The sequence below is a fragment of the Lates calcarifer genome, linkage group LG4 (genome assembly GCF_001640805.2).
Source record: "Lates calcarifer isolate ASB-BC8 linkage group LG4, TLL_Latcal_v3, whole genome shotgun sequence".
In the NCBI taxonomy this organism is placed as follows: Eukaryota; Metazoa; Chordata; class Actinopteri; family Centropomidae; genus Lates; species Lates calcarifer.
Window position 1 is genome coordinate 1,262,474 of NC_066836.1, and position 21,116 is coordinate 1,283,589.

At 39.8% G+C, this 21,116-nt stretch overlaps 1 protein-coding gene and 1 pseudogene across 1 annotated transcript; one reads left to right on the forward strand and one right to left on the reverse strand.

Moving 5' to 3' along the window:
- Nucleotides 1-852: 852 nt before the first annotated feature.
- LOC108882471 (immunoglobulin lambda-like polypeptide 5) lies at nt 853-6,621 on the reverse strand. Its single transcript, XM_051069745.1, has 4 exons — nt 6,554-6,621; nt 5,235-5,374; nt 3,131-3,439; nt 853-3,012 (listed from the first exon to the last, which is right to left on the reverse strand). Exons 1-4 carry the CDS (start codon nt 6,619-6,621, stop codon nt 2,885-2,887), a joined length of 645 nt encoding a protein of 214 aa, XP_050925702.1. The 3' UTR covers nt 853-2,884.
- A 3,492-nt stretch (nt 6,622-10,113) lies between these two features.
- Nucleotides 10,114-20,423, forward strand: LOC108882433 (uncharacterized; annotated as a pseudogene).
- Nucleotides 20,424-21,116: the final 693 nt, after the last annotated feature.

Consider the following 21,116-nt stretch of genomic DNA (forward strand, 5'->3'; position numbering starts at 1 on the left):
TAACGGTGTGGAGGCTGCAGAGCAGAAACCCACACAGCCCGTCTGCTGCAGGAAAGGAAGTGTTGATTCGCTGTCAACAGTTTTTTATGAGTCCTAATAACCACTGAGAACAGATTCATATCTGCTGCTGTACACACTCATCACCCCCCCTCCCTCTCTGTGGTTTGTCTCTTAGTGAGCCTTTTTTCCACTGAGCCCTCCACCCACACAGAGTTAAACACAAAGCCCACCCACCTGGAGGTCTCGTCCATGGGATTTTTTATGAGGATTTGGAGTTTTAACAATCAAAGGTCAAGTTACAGTTTAAACTGCCAACAATGTGTTCCTACATAACTGACACAGGTTTTTTGTCAGGACCCTCCAGAATCACACAAATGAGAGTTTAATGATCTGATTTCTCTACAGTTCATCAGCTAAACTACACAGTCTGTTAACTATGATCATGCAAATGAATTTTCAGAAACCCAAGAAGTGAGGAGCTCCAGAAGCTAAACTGAGGAACTAAATCAGGAGGTTTAGTCTGTTAATTTTTGCATTTCAGCCATGAAAGAAATGAACAGTTCTTACAACCAGCACTATGTAAGTGACATTTCTGAGCACTGATTAAAGTGATAAATGAGATGGACTGATGACATTTGAAACAGTTGAACACACAAGATTTCACTGTTGTGTTACTTTTGTTTCACAGCCAATGTAGGCATGGCCTTGAATATCCCCAGAGACAAGTTTTAATTAGTTCACCTGCTTAGTTATTAAAGTTTATCTAACTGTATCATTTTAAATATGGTGTAATATTAAATTTTCAGTGTGAATCAGTTCACAGATATAAACTTATAAAAATGTTATGTAGAATAGAATAGAATAGAATAGGCTTTATTGTCACTGTACAGTTAAGTACAACAAAATTGTGGGTGCTCCACGAAGACAAACAGTGCACTATAGACAAAATTATATACAAAAAGAAATACGAAATGTACACAAATAATACAAGTAATACAAAAATACTAAAAATACAAAATTTACACTAATGTTTACACAATTTACACACACACAACAGCACACGATTGTGCAAGAAGGTCTAGGACACTTAAGGTGCAAGGTGGATGGATAGTGTCCTTAGCTCTGTGTGTGTGTGTGTGTTTGTGTGTGTGAGGTGTGGTGTTGGTGGGGTGAGGGGAGCAGGGTGGGGGGTATGGTCAGTGTTTGTTTGCGAGTGGGATTGTCCTAGGTGGGGGAGGGGGGTCGCTCTGTAAGCATGCTTAATGTTGGAATATACGTGATCAAGTGTCCTTTCCCCCTGGTAGGACATTTGACATGCTGGTGGAATTTGGGGAGTACATTCCTTAAGCATGCTTGGTTAAAATCCCCCACGATGATGTGGACGCCATCAGGATGATTCCTCTGTTGTTTGTTTATAATGTCTTCAAGGTGACTTAGTGCTGAGCTAACGTTAGCATCCGGCGGGATGTAGACAGCAGTAACAATGACCACTGTGAGCTCCCGAGGCAGGTAGAACGGTCTACACTGGACAGACATGGCTATCTGTGATTGTAGCTCGTCCATCTTGTTTACGAGGGATCTGGCGTTTGAGAGGAACATGGACGGTAGCGGAGGTTTGTGCATCCCCGTTTTTGCTTCCTCTCTCTGTGCTGCCTCCATCGTCTGTAGGGCCAGACAACAATCCATGGAGCTCCCAGTGGTCTGGCTATCTCCCGTGGGATGTTGTGTGTCCATGTGAAAGCACTTGTAACTTCAGTGTTGAACTGAAGTTACAAGTGTTGAAGTGTTGAAGTGTTGAAGTCCGATGTCAATCATGCTCTGTCTGCTGTAGGCTATGTGAGCGTCACATAGCCTGACAAACCACGAGAATAAACACAGGAAAAAACACAAAATAGTGCACAGAAATAGGGAGTCTCGAGCTGCAGCGTCCGTGCGCGCCGCCATCTTGCTAAACTGGAGCTTGTAAATGGCAGGCTACTATATATGTATCTTTATATATACTTTCAGTAGCTTTTAAATATTGTTGTATTTTTTACATAATATCATTTTTTTGTAAATAATGTCATATATCTAATCTTAGATGGATTTTGAATAACTTTGTGTGTGTAAACAACAGTTTCATCAGCGTAGAGTTTGACATTCTCACTGAGTCAGTTGTAAAAGATGATTAATGTTCAAGTTAAATGATCAGTACACACAACACTTGTGCTTTCAGCACATCCACACCCACACCTAATTGACTGTGTATGAAAGCTGAATGTTTCTGTTTGCTTTTCTTGGTTTGACTTTGTTTTCTTAGTTAAGCTGTATGCTGATATTTGTATCTTCCTCCAAATTTGTTCTTGGCACTTTATTTAATTATACTGAGTCAAAAACAGTACTGTCAAAATATCTGGCCAATATATTCCATTTTGAGTTGATTCTAATTATTTGATCTAAAACCAGATTTATTTTAAACAAGAATATTTATAATAAACAGACACTGTGATTTTTCAATATATTGAGAATGTTACATTGACTGAATCTGACAGACCAGCCACACTCTGCAGGATGTATCAAAAAGAAAAATAAGAATAGAAAAGATATTATGAACAAAACAAAATTTACTGGACAACTAAGGATTCAGCATCATTTCCAGTCATATACAGATCACAATTACAAGATGATATAGAGTATTAGAATCAATCTATGATACAGAGTCTACAAGTAGTAATTAAAAATATATGTGTGATGAATGTACTTTTTATTTTTAGGATGACTGTATCTAAACTGCGGATGTCTGACTGCTGAGCAATGAATGAATAAGATGAAGTGATGAGATTAGATGGAGAGAAAAGGTGAGCAGAAACAGTCAGTCAGCATGTGTGCAGTTGGTGGATGGTCCCTAGTTTCTGAGGATCATCACCATGAAGAATCCATAACAGTACACCAGACTCTTCACTATCAGCACTGTGTAGAGCAGACAGAGCAGCTTCACCCTGCACTGAGGCTGGAGAGGATCCAGGGGAACCACTGCAACAGAAAAGGATTCAAAAAGAAATCAGTCAGTCCTCTGCTCCTCTGCTCTCTTTGACAGCGTCTCCACATGAAGCTGAATCACTGCTCAACACAGTCACCAAACCTTCATTACCTTGTTGTATTTGGGCCTCCACTGTGCCCCACTCGTGCTTGACGTAGCAGTGGTATTTATATGTGCTGTTCTCTGGCTGATGGACCAGCAAGATGGAGGTGGTGCGTCCCAACTCTCTGAGCTCCAGCTGCTCTCCCTCAGCAGAGGGCAGCTCCTCCAGAGAACCATCCTTCTTCGGTCTTTTCCAGGAGAACTGGACCAGAGGAGGAAACATGCCTGAGGCCAGACACAGCAGGGAGGTCTTCCCCTCCAGGTGGGCTCTGGATGCTGCTGGGTACACGCTCACCACGGGCTTCACTACGTCCTTATCTGAAGTTTGACAACAGCAACAAGCAGCACACACACACATTCACACAGTCAACAGCAGCTTCCAGCACTGCACTGCATTCAGTCTGATCCTGGAAACTACATGGACTCTGATCACTAAACTACTCATCAATACAGCACAAAGTTCACCACATATACTGGATTCACCTTCACATAGATTTACTCTGCTATATATCATACTTATATATTATGGATATCATCAGAGAAAGATCAACAAAGATGGCAACAGGATTTACATTCTTTATATTCATATTCAACTTTTAGAAATCACAAGCTCAGAATAGATGTGTCATCATAATATTATATATTTACTATATTTGAAATATATCTTTAACAAAAAGACATATTTAACATTATTTAAAATACAATGATAGTTATAAGTTAAACTGTATCAACCAGATCTTTTACAATATAAATAATATAACAAGATTTTATCCCTAATTTTAAACGTACAAACAAAACATTTACCATGATATATTTTGGTCACATATATAATTACAAATATAAAAGTGTGTACATGTTATTGGATTGTCTTATATCTACACAGGTGTAATTTCTGTATGTATATGTATAAAGAAAATATGTGTTGATATCAAATTCAAGTTTTGGTTTACACAAATATATCTTTTAGTATTATATATCTCTAATTTGTTGATTACCTCATGATTTAATAATTATGTATTACCTATATTACCTATATTAAATTCATTGTAATAAGAATGAAATGAGAAACATTTATAGTCATAAAATACAAAACATTAGCAATTAGATGTTTTGGTAATAAACAGATTTACAAATAAAGAAGTGAGAGTGTGTTCTCTATTGTCTTATATCTACACAGGTATAATTTCTGTATGTATATACACATACAAATATTCTGTATATTGATACTAAATCATATTTTTGTGTACGATGTCTAATGATTCAAATTAAATTTTGAATAAAATGAAATATGTTTTGGAGAAATAATTACATTGATATAAAGAACAGTTAGTATTGGAAAAGACATTTAATAAAAACAATATAAAGATATAGGATCTATATTTTGAACAAAAATATATGTTTACCATGATTTAAAATACAGTGACAGTCATGAGATATACAGTATTAACCACATATCTCACAATATAAATAATAATACAGGATTTTATGTCTAAAATAGAAAAAACATTTACCATGATATATTTTGGTCATATATAATTATATATATATAGAATCAGGAAACACGGTTGTGTTTTTATATTGTTTTATATCTAAACGTGTAATTTCTGTGCTTATACATGAACATACATTTTATATATTGATTTTTTTATGTTGGATAAATATATATTGATCATAATCTCATCATTAAATGATTTACTCTCACACAATTTTAAATAATTTCTACATTAAACTAAATTCATGTTTTTGTTTAAGAGATATTTACAATCATATAAAGAACAGTTATTATCAGAACACTAATAGAATCAAAACAATATATAGCCTATTTGTCTTCAAATAATTTAAAATATATTTCACATTATTTTTAAATATATTTTACACAAAAAGACACATTCACCATTATATAAAGTGCAGTTACATTCATGAGATTATTATTAGATTTCAACATCTTTTCACTAATTCTTCAACTTTTTCATTGAACAACGGCTGCATAAGGAACTTTGGACTAACTCTGAAAAAACTAACATGTAAAGTCTGAAGCAGCAGAAACTGACTTCAAACACATTTTCAACTTCTTCAATAAAACAACTGAAGGAAAATCAGTGTTTATTCTTACCTGTTACATACAGTTTAGTTCCAGAGCCAAAGATGAGGTACCACTTTCCAGACTCCCACAATGAAAAAGACTGATACAAAAACCTGTCTGCTGTTGAATGTGTCAGCTGAGGTGAACGAGTCCAAATGATGAAGCAGTATCATATTTCAGCTCCATGATGTGTTTCTCTAATGTTCAGATCAACATGACTGTCTCTTCTTTTCTTTGCTTTTTTCTTCACACTGAAATATCTCAACAAATATTCCCATTTCAACTGGTTCAGACGTTCATGTTCCCCTGAGGATCAACTGGAATAACTTTGCTGATCCTCTGACTTTTCATCTAGCGCCATCATCAGGTCGACATTTTCATGTGTCCAATACTTTGTCAGGGTGACGGCCGTGCCCCTGTGTTCTTCATCCACCTAGAATGGTACATTCCCAGTTTTGACTCTGCTGTTGTTCACTGAATGAATCCTTGTCTCTCTGAGCCACAGGATCATTGCAGGCTCCAACATGAACCTACTCAACAGTCTTTCATGTGCTTCACTCCATCACTTTAGATAAGGATGGTTCATTCATTCATTCTCTTTCTGCCTTTTCCACATTACAAAGTGCAATCAGCTTATTACCACCCATAGTTACCTTTTATTGTTGACTGACATGTAGAGGTCCAGTGAAACAGCATCAGTCTTTTCAGCAAATTCAATCAAAGGAGGCAACTTAGTTGCTCAGGCAACTTCCTGCATCATCTGCAGAGCTGTAGGTCACCAGGTTCCAGGCTGCTGGTACCAGTCCCACTCTGACCTCTGACCTCTGACCTCTGCCTCTTCCACGTCCTCGTCCATGAGGAACAGAGCTGCACCATGAGAATAATGAAACACAAAGAAGATGAAAGATATGACCTTGTAAACTTGGTATAAAACATTTGACTTGCTACAACAGACTTGACATTATTTCCATTAGAGTGACACGTCTTCACCTGTGGAACATGACTCAGCTCTGTGCTTTTCTCTGCAGTTACACCAGAGTAAGAAGAAAATCTACACAACATCAGAAATAGAACCCTGACATCTGATTTTCTTCCTTGTTCTTTTACACTTGTCTCTAAACAAAGTAGCTCCATGTATCACTGATGGTAGAGTAGAAATGACTGTTACTGTTAAAGCTCGAGTCATAAACTTACTGATACAGAGGCTACGCTAATCCTGGGCTAACACTTTGTCTTCAACACGTATTGTGAGGGCTCATTAGCTCACTTTCTACACTTCTACAATGAACATATGCTCCCTGTGTTTTCATACTGTTACTAATTGTTTCCTCTTATTGTGGCTAACTTACCCTCGGGCTGCAGACGCTCTGGATTCCACCATTTTCCTCTTCAGACATTTGTTAGTGTCGGTTTCCATGACAACGATCGTCAGTGAATTTGGGGGGCGGAGCTTCAGTGAAGGGAGGGGTGTGTTTGTTCAAGTATCAACAGTGTTTCTCCAGAATGGCGTACTGTGCCTTTAAATCAGACAAGCTGATGTGAGCTGAGGCCTGTTCTATGAAGCGAGGTTACTGGCTTATCAGAGTAACTTCAGGAGTAACTTGGTGACGTCAGGTGTAACTTCCTGGTTAACCTGTACTACAAAAGGTGGATAGGTTTTACCTGGGGTCTGCTGCCATGGTAATTTACGTCTCTAAACTGCTCCAAGCAGTTTCTGTTCGTGGTTAACTCGGTGTTGCTGGTGTTACTTTTACTTTAGTACCAACCCACAGGTGGAAGAACCAATCGATACTGGCACAACGACTGAGAGAGGCTGACTCCGTAGGACGGGGGTTGTTTAAAGACCGTCAGTCATCCCCACCACCACCACCAACCCACCCCCACCCAAAAAAAAAAAACAAAATGTAGTGGATGGTAGAGATATGTAGACCAATAAATAGTGTTTTTTTATGCTCCGCATTTTCCATTTTCACTTTCAGTTATTTGATTTTGTAATTTTTTTCTCACAGTCAAGCAGCAGAGTTTAGCATCATTAGTGTTGCATATTATCGATTTCAATAATCCTTTAAATGGGGGGTGTTATTGTCCTGAAAGACAATATAATGTGACAGGCTGTTGTAATTGTAGACTACAGACCAAGCAGCATTAATGATGGAAATATGAATGTGAACCACTTTATAGAAGGTTTCTGTTTGATCCAGGTTCAGTTTCCACTGAGGCTGAAATACTGTTAACATGAAGTTCATACTGAACATAACAGCATTACATTCATACATATACAGCCTGAGTGTTCCAGGCAGAACATCATTAACAGGAACAGCTCATTCTCAGACATGTGACCCACGTGTTGACTGTAATCCAAGTATCTGAGAAATGATCACATATGTTCCGTGTCCTTACATCTCATATTACAGATGAAGAATCCAGAGAACATGTGACCAGTCTCTCTGTCTTTGTTGGTTTGACATTGTGTCGTTAGAGTCTCTTTAAATTCCTCTAAACCCACTGAATTAACGTGCGCTCTTCATCTGAGAGATACGGTGCACGCCCCTTTAATCAACACGCACTAACTCTGATTAAGTTAACACCGACTCGATTGACCCACATCTGAACCACCGTCGTACCGTTTAACACAGATCGAGGCAGTCAGGGTTTGTCAACCCCGACTTTACCTGAGAACCTGAGTTAAACCAGAGGAGGTTCAACTCTCTTCATAGTTCAGGCCTCAGGTGTGTCTGCTGGGCGGAGCCACAGTAGTTGTTACTACACCTGTCTGTACTACATCTACAATGAACGACACACTGGAGCAGAGCCTCGTTACAGCGCCCTCTAAAGGCCTGGAAACAACAACCATTTCACTCCATAATATTAAGGACAGCGACGCAACACATTGTGTGAAATCTAGTTGTTGCTGCTGGCTCATCATTACCACACCTGAGCATCTAATACACCCAGTACATGCAGAGCTAACCCGGCTAACTACATTAGCATCAACTGCGCATCCTCCATTCAACAACTTGGACTCATCTGTGCGAACAGAAAAGGAAACTTACTTGTCAATGGACGCACACAGGCTCTCAGTGTCCAAACTCTGCAGCTGACTCCACTGTTCCTCCACTACACTAACAGCTCCATTCTAGTCCTCACCTTCTCTGGAGCACCTCAACAGGTGACAACTGACGTCTGCTATCAAGGACTGATTGACAGGACACTCAACCAATAGAAAGACACAGGAGGCGGGACTTAGCAAAATGACAGATAAAGATCTAAAAATAAGGAACAGATATTCAAGCAAAATAAACCTGAGGTAGAAACACATGAAAGGAAATGAAATCTACTTTACAACTGTTTAGTCTTGATGTAGTTTTCTTATTGTGCTTGTGTATTTCTTCTTTGTCCTCACTGTGTGGAACAACAGGAAACCTGCTGAAATATCAGCTACAAATATGAATCAATATCAGAGAAAAGTCCAGAAAAAGTGTCTGAGATGGAGGTGAAATATGTGAACCTGGGCTGTGGTTTACTGCTCTCTTCCTGTCACAAACACTGTTTGACATCTGTTCATCTGTTGGTTTTTGTTCAGGCTGCACCCATCATTTCTCACTGTGGGAATCCTCCTTCCAACAGGAGCAGTAGTAGGAGGCTGAATGAGAGACTTGAACTGTCTCTATCTTCAACTCACAGCCGTTCTCTTTGTTCTCAGCTGTGAAATCATCTTTCTGAGGATGATTGTAACGGTAACCTATGCTGCAGCTGTTTCTGTCAAAATATAGAATCCTTTTGAATGTTTCTTTGTCTTTCTTCTGGTACCAGACTACAGGATAACTACCACACCGATCAGTCCGTCCACAGCTGAAGGAGACAGATTGACCAACTCTCCTGGTCAATGATAACTGGTGCTGATCCAGATCTGCTGCCATGGCAACCAGCGCTGTAGAGACACAGACAGGTAGATGAAGGTCAGTGTGACAGTGTTTGTTAAAGGTTGAGTTTGTTGGCTCCTGATTGGCTGGAAACACTCACCTGAACACAGACAGCACAGAGCAGCAGCTGGGAGGAAAAGCATTTTGTGCAGTGGTGTTTCCTCTGGTGAACCTGGGGAGAAGTGGCGCTCTGATGCAGCTGAGGCCAAACAAGGACGAGCTGTGAGATCAGACGAGGGCCACGTGCTTTCTGACAGCTCCTCACTCCTCCCATCAGCCCCTGCGGCCCACACACAAGGCTGCTGCTGCTGATTGACGCTGAAGCTGAAGCTGAAGCTGTTGTGTGCTTTTCAGGACTGAAACTGACACACTGCTGCCCTCTGCTGGCTGCAATAAACCAACTTGACTTTTCTTATCAATCTGTTGGTTCTTTTCTTGATCAACTGATTCATCATTTTGTCTGTCAAAGACCAAGTTAGAGTGAAAACTGCTCATTAGAATTTCCTGCAGCTGCTTCAGATGACTTTTTGAAATGTTCATTTGAATATTAGTGGTGATAGTTGAAGTGTAACAGTAGTAGTCCTACAGTGTGGTTGCAGTGTGTAGTTGCAGCCAGCAGAGGGCAGCAGTGTGTCAGTTTTATTCCTGACAGCAGCAGCACAGAGCAGATGGAGGTGATGTCATAGAAACTGTCCTATCAGGTAATAACTACAGGTTTAAAGTCAAGACTTTTAGAATAATATCCAATATTTGATCTAAAAAGAGGAGAGTTCACTTTGGTTTCAAATCAATCAAAGTGCTGACTTGTATATTTGAGTTTCTTGCAGCTGTTTCAGAGTCTGCTGTTAAAGCTTTGATTGAATATTTATGAAGAAATATTGAATTTCTCAGTGTGTCTGTAAGTGGACACTTTAATATTATATACAAATGAATGTTAGAATATTAGAATGAAAAACAGCTCCAATAAACACCAAGTATAGATAATAATGAGAGAGAAGAAGAAAGAACACACACTCTTTTTAAACAAGTCTTTTTCTTTTCTTGTATCAGAACATGTGGAAGTGAACTTTAATGATGATGATGGGAGGAGTGAGGAGCTGTCAGAAAGCACGTGGCCCTCGTCTGATCTCACAGCTCGTCCTTGTTTGGCCTCAGCTGCATCAGAGCGCCACTTCTCCCCAGGTTCACCAGAGGAAACACCACTGCACAAAATGCTTTTCCTCCCAGCTGCTGCTCTGTGCTGTCTGTGTTCAGGTGAGTGTTTCCAGCCAATCAGGAGCCAACAAACTCAACCTTTAACAAACACTGTCACACTGACCTTCATCTACCTGTCTGTGTCTCTACAGCGCTGGTTGCCATGGCAGCAGATCTGGATCAGCACCAGTTATCATTGACCAGGAGAGTTGGTCAATCTGTCTCCTTCAGCTGTGGACAGACAAACCAGTGTGGTGGTGGTTATCTATTCTGGTATCAGAAGAAAGACAAAGAAACATTCAAAGCAATTCTGCGTATTAAGACTGGTGACACCCCAGAGAAACCTTTCAATCATCCTCAGCAAAATGATTTCACAGCTGAGAGAACACAGAGCAGCTCTGAGTTGAAGATAGCGACAGTTAAAGTTTCTCATTCAGCCTCCTACTACTGCTCCTGTTATAGTTCCCACAGTGAGAAATGATGGGTGCAGCCTGAACAAAAACCAACAGATGAACAGATGTCAAACAGTGTTTGTGACAGGAAGAGAGCAGTAAACCACAGCCCAGGTTCACATATTTCACCTCCATCTCAGCCCGAGTCACTAACAGTCTGAACTGAGACACTTTCTTTGGCCCCTTCACAGAAAAAGCCCTCTGCCAGCTCTCTGTGACTCTCTTGGTGACCAGTACTTATTAATTTAACTGATGTTTATGCTGCAGATTGGTTGAAATTGTTTGGGTGAAATTCCTGATGATGATCAATAACTAAAACACACCCTATGCTGTAGAATTTCACTGACACAGCAGTTATACCTCCACAGATCAGACCTGTCAAATAAAGTGACTCAGTGGAACATTTTCTATTTAATCTTCACACAGGCTTCATACACTGTTGCTGTCACACATGAAATGTTAAGTTAAACTAGATTTTTAGTTTTAACTTTCCTCTGCAGAATCCATTTTTAAGGGAAGAGTGAGATATATCCACTGTCCTCGGATCAGCTCTCTGCAATACTCAGTTGTATCCTAGTTATATCCCTCTCTATCCCTAACCCCCAGCTTGAAAAGAAAGAACTGAGCCTGGGTTTGGAAAAAGAGTTGATACAGTCAGTGACAAAATTCCTACTTTTGAACTCAAAACATTCTATTCTTTATCAAACATGATGGAGGATCAGCACTGGGCCCTCTGATCATTTCGCTTCTAAACATTATTAATGATCTTCCACAGCAGTTTCACAGCATGAATGTACAACTCTATGCTGATGACACTATTGTTATACATACATGAAAAAATCTGTCCACCGCAGGGGCTGATGGGAGGAGTGAGGAGCTGTCAGAAAGCACGTGGCCCTCGTCTGATCTCACAGCTCGTCCTTGTTTGGCCTCAGCTGCATCAGAGCGCCACTTCTCCCCAGGTTCACCAGAGGAAACACCACTGCACAAAATGCTTTTCCTCCCAGCTGCTGCTCTGTGCTGTCTGTGTTCAGGTGAGTGTTTCCAGCCAATCAGGAGCCAACAAACTCAACCTTTAACAAACACTGTCACACTGACCTTCATCTACCTGTCTGTGTCTCTACAGCGCTGGTTGCCATGGCAGCAGATCTGGTTCAGGACCAGTTATCATTGACCAGGAGAGTTGGTCAATCTGTCTCCTTCAGCTGTGGAGGGACTGATCGGTGTGTTAGTAAATACGTATACTGGCTCCAGAAGAAAGATAATGAAACGTTCAAAATGATTCTTCGTATTAAGAGGGAGGATGGTCAAGTTGAATCACACCATTACAATCATCCTCAGAAAGATGATTTCACAGCTGAGAACAAAGAGAACGGCTGTGAGTTGAAGATAGAGACAGTTAAAGTCTCTCATTCAGCCTCCTACTACTGCCTCTGTGCTAAAGAGGATTCCCACAGTGAGAAATGATGGGTGCAGCCTGAACAAAAACCAACAGATGAACAGATGTCAAACAGTGTTTGTGACAGGAAGAGAGCAGTAAACCACAGCCCAGGTTCACATATTTCACCTCCATCTCAGACACTTTTTCTGGACTTTTCTCTGATATTGATTCATATTTGTAGCTGATATTTCAGCAGCTTTAGACGACATCTCCAACAGAGAGTCACTGTTGATGTTTTTAAAGCGTCACCACCATCGTTCTCTGACCTTCAGCTGATTATTGTTGTTACCATGACGACGCAGCTCATCTGACCTTAACAAAGAGCTTCTTTGAAGACAAACCACCATCTTTCCTTCAACCTAACCAAACATTAACCACAGTGTTGTCACATCAGAAAACAACAAGTCCTCCAAGCTAAAGCATCAGCAGAATATAGAGGAGGGCCACATCAACACAGGGCCACACTCACCTGTTAGAGTCCCCCAGAGCTAAAGGGACCTGAGGGCCCCTGTTCAACCCCCAACACACACACACACACACACACACACACACACTCTGTGGATCTGTAGCTGTGTGTTTCCATCACAGCTGTTCAACAACAGATAACAGAGTGTGTTACTAAATTCACCACCAACCTGAGTGTGTTTGTGGGAACATGAATGTTTTCTTGTGTTTCTGCATCATGGTGACCCAGATCTTTGATCTGCTGTCAGATTCAAATCAGGACCAAGAAACTTTTCACTCAGTCAGTTCAGAGAAACAGAGAATTCTGGGAAAAATCCTCATTTAGAAAACAGATGGAAAGAATGAGAATAAAAGAAAGAGACAGAGTAGAAATAAGAAATGAATCCCCTCTGCAGGCTGACAGTAACCTTCATCTTCTTTTTCAACAGCACACATTTGAAGATTGAAGACAAACAGCCTGTTGGAGACTGAAGGTCTCAGTTTGACCAATCACACACTGACAAATAGAAGCTGTTTCTACCTGAATGTTCCTGAGAGGAAAAGCACACAACAGCTTCAGCTTCAGCTTCAGCGTCAATCAGCAGCAGCAGCCTTGTGTGTGGGCCGCAGGGGCTGATGGGAGGAGTGAGGAGCTGTCAGAAAGCACGTGGCCCTCGTCTGATCTCACAGCTCGTCCTTGTTTGGCCTCAGCTGCATCAGAGCGCCACTTCTCCCCAGGTTCACCAGAGGAAACACCACTGCACAAAATGCTTTTCCTCCCAGCTGCTGCTCTGTGCTGTCTGTGTTCAGGTGAGTGTTTCCAGCCAATCAGGAGCCAACAAACTCAACCTTTAACAAACACTGTCACACTGACCTTCATCTACCTGTCTGTGTCTCTACAGCGCTGGTTGCCATGGCAGCAGATCTGGTTCAGGACCAGTTATCATTGACCAGGAGAGTTGGTCAATCTGTCTCCTTCAGCTGTGGAACTCAGCTGTGTGGTGGTAATAATATTGACTGGTTCCAGAAGAAAGATACAGAACCATTGAGAATGATTCTGTATATTTCAAAGGATGGCAAAGTAGGTAAAGGTTTCAATCATCCTCAGGAAGGTGATTTCACAGCTGTGAGAACACAGAGCAGCTCTGAGTTGAAGATAAAGACAGTTAAAGTCTCTCATTCAGCCTCCTACTACTGCTCCTGTGATAGTTCCCACAGTGAGAAATGATGGGTGCAGCCTGAACAAAAACCAACAGATGAACAGATGTCAAACAGTGTTTGTGACAGGAAGAGAGCAGTAAACCACAGCCCAGGTTCACATATTTCACCTCCATCTCAGACACTTTTTCTGGACTTTTCTCTGATATTGATTCATATTTGTAGCTGATATTTCAGCAGGTTTCCTGTTGTTCCACACAGTGAGGACAAAGAAGAAATACACAAGCACAATAAGAAAACTACATCAAGACTAAACATAAAAAAAAACTAAATGCATTATCACTACTATCATTACTACTGCTGTATTACTGGCCTCATCTTACATCTGATATGGAACCTGTGTTATGCTATGTTCTTCTTTCTCTATCCTCTCCCCCCTCTCCTTCTTAACCCAACCGGTCGAGGCAGATGGCCGCCCACCCTGAGTCCGGTTCTGCTCGAGGTTTCTGCCTCTTAAAGGAAGTTTTTCCTTGCCACTGTTGCCTAGTGCTGCTCATGGTGGGATTTGTTGGCTCTCTCTGTAAATACCTATTTTAAAGAGTCTAGACCTGCTCTATATGAAAAGTGCCCTGAGATGACTTTTGTTGTGATATGGTGCTATATAAATAAAATTGAATTGAATTGAATTGTATTGAATCATACCAAACATAAAAGATCTAAACAACAAAATGACAATATGATAACAACTGGTTTACATCATAGAGCTCTCTGTCATTCTATTGGTCAACATGAGGGATCACAGTGTAGGACTAGACAGGAAAATATAAAACATTCTGACTTGCTGGACTTTTTGTCCTATTATGATATACTACTATTCAATTAATTCAATTCAATTCAATTTATTTCTATAGCAACAAATCACAACAAAAGTCATCTCAAAGCACTTTTCATATAGAGCAGGTCTAGATTCTTTAAAATATGGTGTTTACACAGAGAGACCATGATATGTCACAGTCAGGCTGAATCCATGTGGTCTGAACTGGACCTAACACAGCAGCAGTGTCAGTGTCTGTTCTGTTGTACCAGCTTTGACACAGACGGTGGAAAAACAACAAGGTCTGCCCATTCTACCTTCATACCTTTTATACAGAACAGAGAGAGGGGTCAGAGAGAGAGAAAGCTCTGGATATCTCTCTGTGTCACTCGCTCTGAATTAGAAGTTAGAAACCATCAATCACCCAACTGAAATACTCTGTTACAGGAAGATCATCAATACTGTCAATATACACTCACTGGCCTCCTCATTAGATACACCTGTTCAACTGCTTGCAGAGAATGGTCAGAAAAAGAGAAAATATCCAGTGAGCAGCAGCTCTCTGGGTGAAAATGCCTTGTTGATGCCAGAGGTCAGAGGAGAATGGACAGACTGCTTCGAGCTGACAGGAAGGCAACAACTGAATAACCACTGGTTACAACCAAGGTCTGCAGAAGATCATCTCTGAACCTTGAAGCAGATGGACTACAGCAGAAGACCACACCAGGTGTCACTCCTGTCAAGTCACAACAGGAAACTGAGGCTACAGTTCACACAGGCTCACCAAAACTGGACAATAGAGGATTGGAAAAACATTGCCTGGTCTGATTTCTGCTCCAACATTCAGATGGTAGGGTCAGAATTTGTCCTAAACTCCTTAGTACCAACTGAACATTGTTTAAACCCCACAGCCTACCTGAGTATTGTTGCTGACCATGTCCAACCCTTTATGACCACAGTGTACCATCCTCTGATGGCTGCTTCCAGCAGGATAACACTCCATGTCACAAAGACCAGATCATCTCCAACTAGTTTCTGGAACATGACAGTGACTTCACTGGACTCAAACAGCCTCCACAGTCACCAGATCTCAGTCCAACAGAGCAACACTGGGATGTGGTGGAACAGGAGATTAGCATCATGGACGTACAGCCAACAAATCTGCAGCTACTGTGTGATGTTATCATGTCAACATGGACCAAAATCTCTGAGGGATGTTTCCAGCACCTTGTTAAATCTATGCCATGAAGAACTAAGGCAGTTCTGAAGGTAAAAGGAGGTGAAACCCAGCACTATCAGGTGTACCTGATGAAGTAGCTGGTGAGCGTATGTAGCTAGCTAAATACAAGGAAAGGAAGCAACAAATTACAGATAACATTCCTGCTTCCTGCTACAATTAATGAAAATGAACTGGGAATGAATGTGTTAAGATAAGATAAACTTTATTTATCCCACTTGTGGGAAATTTGCATGTTACAGCTGCAAGAAACAAGAGTGACAAAAATAAAAAATAAAATATAAGAAAGGCACAGAAGTAAAAAAGTTAAAGTGCAGCTATCAGCATTAAAAGTCTCTGTAATAAACAGAAAATGTGCAGTTTGTAATATAGGAAAATGGTGATAATCATTGAGGTAAAGTGAAATAAAGTGTTGAGTGAAGCACGGTGAACAAACTGTGCTCGTTTGTAAGAAGCAACACAGCAATTCAACAACATCATTTTCTATGGTGATATACAGCTGAGCTGATGAGGAGATGGATCACAGGTGTGTGTGTGTGTGTGTGTGTGTGTGTGAGAGAGAGAGAGAGAGAGAGAGAGAGAGAGAGAGAGAGAGAGAGAGAGAGAGGAGCACAGGGGAAAGAGAAATCCAAAAAACACAAGGGAAAAACTGGAGGCACGGCCGTCACCCTGACAAAGTATTGGACACATGAAAATGTTGACCTGATGATGGCGCTAGATGAAAAGTCAGAGGATCAGCAAAGTTATTCCAGTTGATCCTCAGGGGAACATGAACGTCTGAACCAGTTGAAATGGGAATATTTGTTGAGATATTTCAGTGTGAAGAAAAAAGCAAAGAAAAGAAGAGACAGTCATGTTGATCTGAACATTAGAGAAACACATCATGGAGCTGAAATATGATACTGCTTCATCATTTGGACTCGTTCACCTCAGCTGACACATTCAACAGCAGACAGGTTTTTGTATCAGTCTTTTTCACTGTGTTACCTCATCTTTGGCTCTGGAACTAAACTGTATGTAACAGGTAAGAATAAACATTGATTTTCCTTCAGTTGTTTTATTGAAGAAGTTGAAAATGTGTTTGAAGTCAGTTTCTGCTGCTTCAGACTTTACATGTTAGTTTTTTCAGAGTTAGTCCAAAGTTCCTTATGCAGCCGTTGTTCAATGAAAAAGCTGAAGAATTAGTGAAAAGATGTTGAAATCTCACTGCACACCAGAAGGAATTCTTTCTTTCTGCTTGAGCTCCAAAGTTTTGGAAGAGTCCAAAAAGTCTTGTATTGTAAGTGCATTGTGGATTCTCATCAGCTGCTGCTTAATGAATCATCAGACTGCTTTTCTTTTCTCTCTTCTCTCTCCTCAAATCAATTCACTTCTAGATGAATGATTGTGGAGGATTTTCCTGCTCACTTGACTTTTTCTACTAAATGTGGAGTTAATCAAAGTGAATTTCAGTGATGAGCAGGATTCTTCACATTCACTCTGATTCTTCAAAGTTCACTGGTTTTTAAACCTTATTTTCCTTTATGGGAAATGAGATTTCAAAAGTTGATGCTGGTAAATACAGTAAATTAATACAGTTGTTGTCTGATGATAAATGTATTTTATATGAAATAATCATTTTGACGATAACAAACACCTTGAGGAAAATTATATGTATTGTGTAAAATATTACATATAATAATTATAAAAATTATGATGCTAAATAACTATGTAGTGCAGGTTAAATATAATTAATAGATTGACGTAAAAAAATTTGATGAATATAATATATAATGCTTGATGAAATATATACATCTTTGCTACCATGTCATATATTATATCAATTCACAGTCCATATGTCTTGTGTTAAAACTGTAGATCTAATAAATGTAACTGCACTTTATATAACGGTGAATGTGTCTTTTTGTGTAAAATATATGAATTATATATATATTAAATTATTTCACAACAAATAGGCTATATATTGTTTTTCCTGTATTTGCATTCTGATAATAACTGTTCTTTATATGACCGTGAATATTTCTTAATCAAAAACATGAATTTAGTTTAATAGAGAATTTATTGAAAATTTTATAAGGGTAAATTATTCAATAACAAAATTATGATCAATATATAGTGATGTTACAAAAATGTAATTCAATCAACATAGATATACAAAATTTTGTGTATGTACACACACACAAAAATTATACGTGTGGATATAAAATGATACAACAACACAATGTTTGATAAAATATATAAAACCAAAATATATCACAGTAAATGTTTTATCTCATAACTGCCACTGTATTTTAAATGATGGAAAATATCTTTTTTTTATTCAAGATATACAGGCTCTATATTATTTTTACAAATTTGTTTTCAAATACTCTTCATATAGATGTATATATAAATGTAATTATTTCACCAAAACGTATTTAAACGTAAAATTAAATTACAATTGTATTTTAAACATGAACATTCTGATCAATAGACTATAAATTTATCTAAAACAAAATATGATTTATTATAAATACATTGAATTTTTATATATGTATATGCATACAAAATTATATCTGTGTAAATATAAGACAATACAGAACACACTGTCACTTCTTTTTTCTTCTTCCATTTTCTTGTTAAAGATATATTTCAGATATTGTAAATATATAATATTATGATGACACATCTATTCTGAGCTTGTGATGTCTAAAAGTTGAATATGAATATAAAGAATGTAAATCCTGTTGCCATCTTTGTTGAACTTGATCTTTCTCTGATGATATCCATAATATATCAGCATGATATATAGCAGAGAATGTTTCTATGTGAAGGTGAATCCAGTATATGTGGTGAACTTTGTGCTGTATTGATGAGTAGTTTAGTGATCAGAGTCCATGTAGTTTCCAGGATCAGACTGAATGCAGTGCAGTGCTGGAAGCTGCTGTTGACTGTGTGAATGTGTGTGTGTGCTGCTTGTTGCTGCTGTCAAACTTCAGATGAGGACGTAGTGAAGCCCGTGGTGAGCGTGTACCCAGCAGCATCCAGAGCCCACCTGGGGGGGAAGACCTCCCTGCTGTGTCTGGCCTCAGGCATGTTTCCTCCTCTGGTCCAGTTCTCCTGGGAAAGACAGGATAGTTCCTCAGATAAGGGAGAGCAGCTGGACCTCAGAGGACAAACCGCCTCCATCTTGCTGGTTGACCGAGATGCTTTCGACACGAATAAATACCACTGCTCCGTCAAGCACGAGACGGGCACAGTGAAGGCCCAAATACAACGAGGTAATGAAGGCTTGGTGACTGTGTTGAGCAGTGATTCAGCTTCATGTGGAGACGCTGTCAAAGAGAGCAGAGGAGCAGAGGACTGACATTTCTCACTGCAACTCCAAACATTTGACTCCTTTTCTGTTTCAGAGGTTCCAGCTCCAGCAGCCTCCTGTCCTCCAGAGAGAGAGCCAACAGAGCAGCCAGCTCCACAGCAAGCTGACTGTAAGATCACCTGCTGCCTCTCTGCATGGACAGCTCCAATGTTGTGCTGCAGTTAGGGCTGCATATCAGTCTGTTCACTTTCTGCTCATCATTGAAGGATTTCAACATACACTCCCTGATTCTGTTAGAGTGTCCAACAGCACAACAAATCCCAATCACACAGCTTTCACTTCACTGTTCTGACTAATAACACCTGTTGGGGACTCTGTACTAAATGTGGGGCTTTGAGGGAGCTGATCAAAACTTTAGGGACTATATCTTAAAGCTCCACTAATGAATATTTCTATATGAAGAATGAATCTAATGACTCTGTGTCAGGTCAAAGGTCAGAGATGAGTATTTTTAGCTTGTTGTGGAGTTCTTCTGCCCCCAAGTGGCCACAGAAAGAAAATCAGTGAATCCAACTTCAAACTCATTATAACCTGTGTCTCTTTATATTTGGACTTTCCATTTGATCCTGGAGTGATTGGAATTGTCATAAACACTTGACAGTAGAAGGTAATGAAGGTTTGGTGACTGTGTTGAGCAGTGATTCAGCTTCATGTGGAGACGCTGTCAAAGAGAGCAGAGGAGCAGAGGACTGACTGATTTCTTTTTGAATCCTTTTCTGTTGCAGTGGTTTCCCTGGATCCTCTCCAGCCTCAGTGCAGGGTGAAGCTGCTCTGTCTGCTCTACACAGTGCTGATAGTGAAGAGTCTGGTGTACGGCTGTGGACTCTCTCTGCTCACCATGCTCAGAAACTAGGGACCGTCCACCAACTGCACACATGCTGACTGACTGTTTCTGCTCGCCTTTTCTCTCCATCAAATCTCATCACATCATTTCATTTGCATTTGTATATTTGCAGTTACTCAGTGTGAATTCTGTATTTGAGTGTCATTTTGATGCTCTAGTTTACAGTATTTACATGTTTAATTCTGACTTTTGTAATAATAGAATTTTAAGTTCAAACAATCAGCTGTTTGGTAGATGTGTTTTCATTCATAGTATTTTTTCTTTAGCTTGATTGTTTTCAATACATTTTGTTGAGTTTCAATTTGTCAAATGTATTCAGTGTATAATTCTCAATAAACTTAAATAATCAAAATGTTTTGTAATCATTGTTTGTTTTATTGATTTTAGCATAACAATGTAAAAAGAAGGATAAGTCGGTGTGGGTGTACCACCAGGTTCAGTGCTGGGTCTCCCGATTATTTAGGTTATATAATAATCATCTTTTAAAACTGTGTCAGTGTGGATGTAAAACTCTACGCTGATGACACTGTTGTTTACACACATCAACAACCAGCAGATGGAGATGATCTGAAACTACGTTTGTTATAACAATGATCACACAGCAGCTTGATCAGTCGGGGCTGAAGCTTAAATAAATGATGGGTGCATTTATTTTCTGACTCCTCTGACAACAGGTTTTGTTGTTTTTATCAACTGTAACCTACTGAAATAATGAGAGCTGAGGTGAACCAACATGGACGCTCTAGCTCTGCTTTGAGAAGCGAACAACAACATGACTTGTTTGTCTCAGTGGTTTGTGTTTCTGTCTCTGGATGGTTGTAATCATTGTGTTATTAAAGTGAAAAGCCACAGCTAACAGTGTGGAGGCTGCAGAGCAGAAACCCACACAGCCCGTCTGCTGTAGGAAAGGAAGTGTTGATTCGCTGTCAACAGTTTTTTATGAGTCCTAATAACCACTGAGAACAGATTCATATCTGCTGCTGTACACACTCATCACCCCCCCTCCCTCTCTGTGGTTTGTCTCTTAGTGAGCCTTTTTTCCACTGA

Coding starts and splice junctions, on each gene's coding strand:
- LOC108882471 (XM_051069745.1), bottom strand. CDS start 6,621: ATGGAAACCGACACTAACAAATGTCTGAAGAGGAAAATGGTGGAATCC. Junction 3,440..5,234: donor AACTAAACTGTATGTAACAG/GTAAGAATAAAC, acceptor GTCAAACTTCAG/ATAAGGACGTAGTGAAGCCC. Junction 3,013..3,130: donor GGAGGCCCAAATACAACAAG/GTAATGAAGGTT, acceptor TTTCTGTTGCAG/TGGTTCCCCTGGATCCTCTC.